The sequence below is a fragment of the Silurus aristotelis genome, assembly GCF_946808225.1.
Source record: "Silurus aristotelis genome assembly, chromosome: 8".
Taxonomy (NCBI): Eukaryota; Metazoa; Chordata; class Actinopteri; order Siluriformes; family Siluridae; genus Silurus; species Silurus aristotelis.
Window position 1 is genome coordinate 21258179 of NC_139581.1, and position 7275 is coordinate 21265453.

The 7275-nt window shown below is 37.2% G+C and overlaps 1 protein-coding gene across 2 annotated transcripts in view; it reads left to right on the forward strand.

The window, feature by feature from the left end:
• The window catches only part of LOC310730404 (roundabout homolog 2), a 96525-nt gene extending 90028 nt beyond the window's left edge, over positions 1-6497 (forward strand). For both annotated transcript variants that reach the window (XM_083549386.1, XM_083549387.1), the window contains exons 22-27: positions 1226-1438; positions 4242-4390; positions 4513-4629; positions 4768-4905; positions 5146-5276; positions 5748-6497. In XM_083549386.1, the coding sequence (XP_083405512.1) occupies positions 1226-1438; positions 4242-4390; positions 4513-4629; positions 4768-4905; positions 5146-5276; positions 5748-5759 (760 nt within the window). In that variant the 3' untranslated portion in view covers positions 5760-6497. The remainder of the gene's footprint in view (positions 1-1225; positions 1439-4241; positions 4391-4512; positions 4630-4767; positions 4906-5145; positions 5277-5747) is intronic.
• The last annotated feature ends 778 nt before the right edge of the window (positions 6498-7275 follow it).

A 7275-nucleotide genomic window follows, 5' to 3' on the forward strand; every position in this document is an offset into this window, starting at 1 on the left:
GGTATAAATTACATATGTATGTTTCATATTATTCTGTATGAACGTCTGTGGACACTTGGCCATATGTGCTTGTTGAGCATCCTATTTTAGATTTAATACCCCCTTTGCCTGGAATGACCTCCATTCTTCTGGGAATGGTTTTCACTAGTTTTTGGAATGCAGCTGTTGGGATTTGTTCTCATTGTGCCATAAGCGCATTAGTGAAATCAGGCACTGGTGTTGGGTCAGAACGCCTGGCATGCAACCAGTGTTCCAATTCCTCCCAAAAGTGATATGCAGACCTCTTGTGTTCTTCCACACCAGCTTTGGAAAACCATGGCTTTATAAACCTTACTCGAAGAGGTTTTGGCTTCACTGTAACCAGTGAATTTGATACAATGCTACAGCTGTGGTACATTTTAGACAATTCTTTACTTTCGGCAGTTTGGGGAAGCAGCACATATGGGTGTAAATTCAGGTGTGGACATCTTTTGACAGTATAAAGTGTTTGTGTTCTTGTCTTGTAAAAACTTTTGCACTCAACTGCATGCTGTACTGATATGTGCAGTCCTCTGAATATTCATTTTCATTTGTTTTTTTTTTTTGTTTTGTTTTTTTTTTTTTTTTGCACGATTATTTTTGACATCTTTCTTAATTAGCCAGCCTTGTGCTGGACTGCTCTCAGTGGACAGAACGCAGGTGGAGAGTAAATAAAGGACCCGTTTTATCTTCTTATAGTGACAGCTTATAACTTATAATGACAGGAGCTAATGAAGTTAGAGCCCAAGTCCAAGCTTTAGAAAAAAAACAAGCAGCATGAGGCACAGGCCACCTGAGCATAGCCGCTTTCTAACAGCTGCTGGCAGTACACTGTACAATGAGACACATCAACTTAACTTACTCCTCTTCTCACATCATGTTTGGAGTATTGCCCTGTGTGGTGGGCTGGGTTTAAGAAGATTTTCGTTGCAGTGTTCAATATGTAATGCCCATAAATCCGCAAACAGCCCAAGGGTCTGTGGTCTTCTGATAGTTGATCCATTTATTTGCTGGGCTGCTTCTCCGTCATGCTCTGGGATAATTACCTCAGGTCTCAGTGGGTGGCCTGATATAATGTTTATTTGCCAATAGCACTTAAATGGGTTTCCAATTTCAGTGATCCAGGTCATTTCGATCTGTGGTAACTGGATCCTCTTTAGGATTATAATATGTCTACGGTACATGCCTTTGTCTCTTGGTCCTGCAGGTGTAAGGACGAGGAAGACTGGTGTGCTCCTTCGCCAGAGAGGACTTATCAAATGGAGGGTTTGGAGAATGCAGCCACTTTGCCTCTGAGAGGAGAGCGCTGTGGGCGAGTTACCACCTACAACCAGCCGTTCACATCCACCCTAAATCCATCTCCCAATGAGGAACGAATGCTAGTTAAACCATGTTTGCAGCGTCCTGACTTACTGCTACGGTACATATGCATACTTGCACACCTACACATCATGTCAGAACTAGCCCCCGTGTTTCCTGCTTAGTGCCAACATTTCCAGATGGCTAGCAAACTAAATCAGCATCCATTCTAATGAAAAAATTCATGACTAGAGAACAAGCAGGTCAGGTACTGGGTTTATGAAATATAACCTCTATGCATATTGACAAGGAAGGAATAATTTGCATTTCAAGACATTTATAAGAGATTTGCACTAATTATTCTTAAGGCAATACTTGATTTTATGTTCTAGCAGTAGGGAAGGTTGATTAGCTTCTTTTGAAAGAAGAAATTCTTGCCATCCACCTGAAAGTATTAGCGGAAAAGCTTTATATAAGTAAAGATTTTGGATTATGGTTTGACCAAAAGCAAGTATTTTCTAGCCCAGTCTTTTAGCTCAGGGTGTAGATTGATGCAGCTGATCAGTGACAGTTTTTTCAAGTGATTACCCAGAGTAAAGGACCCCAAGTGTTCACATCAGCGCTGATGCGAAATACAATTGAGGGTGTAATGAACCTGAATGGAGAGGGATATTTACGCTTTCATCATTTTCCCCAAAAAGATTTTCACCTGTCAAGCTGTTGATAAATATTCGATTTTAGTCTGTGGTCTAATATCATGCCCAGACATCACTAGGCAGAAATATATTCACAGGAATGCTAAGAACGTTGCAGTACATTATTTCCGATTCTTTAGCCTTTTATCTTGTTTTTTTTTTTAAATGAGCACGTAGACAACCCATACTGTTATAAAATGGCTGGCTAGCTCTGATCCATCTTACTTATTCATGGGTCATTAATTGTAGGGCATTTGTTGTTATGCCATAATTCATTAAATGACAGTGACTGATGTTGATGTTCATTCAGTTTCAGAGACTGAATATACAGACTGCGGTCCCTTGTCATATGCAAACTGTAATTATTGGTAGGATTCAATTGAATTGGCAAAAATGATCCAAATAAACATGGTACACCAAGATGCTTTCATTTTATCAAAAAAAAGATTGGTGTTGCTGCACTCTTTCCTTCCAGCAAAGTTGGTGTCAAATAAAAAATGTATAGCATCAATTAACAACATAAAAGCAAAGTGTTTTGGGTTTTTTTTTTTTTTTTTTTTAAGTGACTTAAAAATGCATAAATGTTGCATGTACCATTAAGCACAATTATAACTGAGTTAAAATTGTTAGATCCTGTGTTTTGCAGGGTAAAAACACTGGCTTGCTCATTAGAGATAATCTTTATATACTTATAGAGTTATATATTATATCCATAATATATTTATTTATGTAAAGCTGCTTTGCGACAGTGTCAATTGTTGAAAATGCAATACATCTACAGTAAAATTAAAGTCAGGTGCAAAAGGTACTTAAAAATCATACCTAGCAAATGTATAGATACCTGTAAGGCACATGCGCAACGTCTACATTTGCTCTTTACAGCAGCAAATCAGATATAGTGCATGTAATTTGATCAGGTTGGTTTCGGATCCATTACGTTCATGATATAAAAGAGTAATTTGGAACAATTATAGTTATTTTATAGCATTTTAAATATATCTTTTTTTAATTGTTTGTTTCTATTTAAAAAAAAATAGCTTGAATAATTGTATTCTCCTGCATTTACATTTTTGCATTTGGCAGATCTACATTCAACAGCAGAGATGCTTAAGATAAGCACAAGACTGACCTCTCAAATTCCTCTCTTAGAGTGCATCAATGTTAAATAGTCCCATGAGCAAAGTCTACATTAACATCTACTGTATGTGACACTATTTTCACATAGTAACTAATTCCATAACTCAACATAAGGTGTCTCATATATTATGCTGAATTTTTAATGTATCATGAATGGTTTTACACAATATATTAAAGTGTATGCATCCTATATATGTACAGAAACATTAGATAGTAAGGTAAAAAACATGTTTTTCACATGTTTGTACATAGACTTTAGTATATATGTTTCCAGCAATCTATATATATATATATATATATATATATATATAGAGAGAGAGAGAGAGAGAGAGAGAGAGAGAGAGAGAGAGAGAGAGAGAGAGAGAGAGAGATTTATATCAGATTTCCGTATGGGTCATTAAAACTAGAAAGTAGCCAAAAAATTACTTAAGAACAACAATGAAGTACATTTACTCAAAAATTTACACCACTGAATTAATATTTTGCTTTTGAAAGAACATAGTGTTACAATTATAATCACTGAGTAAAAACTCAAAATATAGTAGCATCCATTGTATTGCATTTCTTCTTACTTATAATCTTTTTATTATCCCCGTTTATTCCCGGTGGCTACGTTCCAAATCCGCCCCCCAAAAAATGCTATTTTATGTATACAGTACTGAACTGTAATAACATTTTACTTCACTTTATAATTATTAATTATATTTTAAATAAATGTTTCATTATTTCAACATAAAACTCAATAAAAAACAATTCCCTATGTTTTTTGGTCTACTGTGCTATCCGCGAGAGACCGGCAAAATCAGCCAAACAAATGTTATGTTATGTGGCCAATGCAATTCCGTGATGAACTGAGCGCACGAGTTTGGAACCGTGGTAAAGCGGGGGATTACTGTGTATATATTTATAAAGACTAGAATGTTGAAAGTATTCACAAGTGCAGGCTGAAAAGAAACCACATTCCTTGATGTTCTTTCATCGACCTTACTTATTTATGAGCTAATTCTTAAAGGTCTCAATGATCTTGATAAATACGCACAAATGTTATCATTGGGTAGTAATTCAAATGTTCTTGGGTTTGTGCTTTCCCAGCAATAAGGGACAATGCACACTAAATTCCAAAACAACTGAGCCCAACCCAAGCTTATTTACCAACCTGGAATCACACAAAGGTAGCCTGCCCCGTCTGCCAGGCCACTGGAGAGACATCTGCCAAGCGGAGAGATCTCAGCACTTAAAAGGTAAACACTCGACCAAATATTTGTATTTAAACTTTATACGTATCATTGTAATCCATCATGGGCTTAAGGACTATTACACATTTTGTAATTATATTTCTATCTGTGATTTTATGCTTAAATAGGTGAGATTGGTTTATTTGTGCATGAGAGATCAATTGTATCCCCCACTGAGCAGCCACGGTCCAAGAAGACATCATTCAGAGATGGACCACGGAAAAGAGAAACCTTAAAAGTGGGAGGTCAGCAAACAAGATGTTCTTTGTTTGTTTGTTTGGTTTTTTTTTCTTTTCTTTTTTTTCTTTTTTTTTAAAGAATCAGTTATTGGCATGTACAGGGCACTACTACAGGGCATGTAGTAAATTGATTGGTTTGTATAGATCTGCCTCCTCCGCCTGAACCCCCTCCTGCAGAAGGCACTCAGGTGGACCTGGCAAACATGTCAAAGGCCAGAACACATGATCCCAGAAGAGAATGGAGGGCAGATCAGAGAAGACAAAGCCAGTGCAGCACAGAAGGTTTGAAAACCTTCTACACACTCACAAATAGGTTCATTCACCCATCCTGTAACTACTGTCCATCAAGCACTGAATGGTTGCAGGACACCAGATGAATGTAAACAGGTCTATCCATGTTTAAAGTCAATCACAAACAAAGGGATGCACTCAAACAATGCCAAAGCTCTAATCTGCTCCTGTTCCTGCAGTTTGTGTGTAAAAGCTGAATGCTGTGTTATTTGTTTTTTGTTTTGTATACAGATGAGGAGGTGGTCCATTACAGTGTGAATATGCAGCTTAGGAATCACATGTCCAGTCAGTGTTCTCCTCCTGCATCCTCCAGCTCATGTTCTCGTCCCTCCACATCTTCCCGCACCAGGAGGAAAAAAGAGGTGAGCTGGGGACCGTAGCACAACTCTGTCTGTGACTGTCACATGTCTTCTTCTACGTGAAAGATAAACTAATCGAATCAGGCTGCTTGCAATCATGCATATATCAAAATCATATACACAAGAACATATAATTGAACATTTTGTTAAACCGTATATGGGTGTGTATGGGTGTGTGTTTGTTCGTGTTTTCATACTGCTTGGTTCAATAGGCCTAAATTAGTTAATTACAGCATTTACTACTCACACAGAACACACGCCGCAGCGTAACAGAGATCGATGTGCAGCAACACAACACGTGCTTCAAACGCAAAGGCCATTTAATCACTAAGGTCATAATTGGCCTTTCATTGAAATAAAATATCATGTCTTTAAGAAAGCATAATGAAGATCTGATTAGCCAAAACATCATTATTACGTTTGTGGTGGTCCAGCGTTAGCAGTTTATGTAATCATACATTTGTTTGCTTGCAGAACGCAATGTGAGTAGAAGAACGATGATGCATTTCTTCTCGGTGTCCTGCTGTGCCATGTGCTCCAACAAACTTTTATTGCAAATTATGTCCAGTAGAACACAAGAGCCATACACTCGTATGTGATCCCCATCCACCTCTTTAATTTATTTATTTATTTATTTATTTATTTATTTATCTATTTAATGTTTTTATTTTTTTGTTAGTTTTTCCCTTCTTATGTTGAACCTTTGCCTTTTCGCACGTCATATTTTTTGTCTTTGCTTCATTTGAGTGAACAACAACTGTATTTTTTTTTCGTCTGACAAAAAGTTCCTGGATGTCTTTTCTTTTCCTACAGTATTTATCTTGATACCTCGATGTTTGCATTTAATTCCATGGGGTTTATGTTGTGTACCACTAGCGTCTCTGCGTCGAACAGTTTTATGGTAGAATAGAACATCAGTTTAAGATCCAGCGTCACCGCTTTAAATCCGTCCACACTGCAAAACTGTCATCAGCGCCAGAGAGATGAGTCTTGCCTGCTGAGCTGCACTGCTGACATACACATAAAGAAAACCGTGCAAGCTGAAGTGCTAATGTTACAAACACTGAATGGAAGTACGCAGAGCATATTAATATTATACAAATGAGATGACCGTGTTGACCACGTTAGCATTAAAATTGTTTGTCCTTTCGTCGTAATTTGGATTGTGCAAGAAAACACAATAAAGCAAATGTTTAAATAATTTTTTTTTTTATAATAAAACAATGGAATTTGTCTGAGAAATAGTTTTTATTCACTGGTTTAAATTATTAAACTCTGACACTGTTACTGTTTACACTGTTATCTTTTTACGTTTAATTCCACTGCAGTTGGGTAGGTGAAAATAAGATTTTTTTAGTTTGTTTGGGCACAAGGCATTTCTCTCTCTCCCCCCCCCCATCCCCCCCCTTTACACTCATTCACTTGTATGGTCATTTGCTGCAGTAAGTGAAGTGGTAAAAGTTTTTGTAAGATTCAAAATCTGCCAACATGGTGGGATTTTTCTAACTATTTTTGGCCAGATATGTGTTTGCGTCACTGCCTCCAAAAATCCCTCTTGAGACGCTGAGATATTTTCCTTACTTCATGCTCAGTTATAGGTCTTTTCTAACAAGTCATTTGTGTACTGCCTGCCTGTACCACTCACTTTAACATAATTAGGCCAGTTCATCCAAATCCTATTTAATTACAACAGAATTTATTATTACAAAAGACATAATGGTTTATGAAATTGTGCCTATGAAAGGTCAGTCTACAACAAAAGCGTTTACCGAGATTGCGTGGGGCTCTAAGGAATTTACGCGTGTGATGAATAGAACTGCAGCAGATTGGTTGGGTATGAAACGGGGATGGAGCTAAGGGGCAGATAAATCATTGTTCACTTTAAATTTCTATTCATGAAAATTCATCCTAAAAAGCATTTGACTTCTACAAGAACATTCTGTATTTACATATACTAGAGACTCGGCAATGTGAAAGGTATCGAATCCATTGCTGTCTTCCG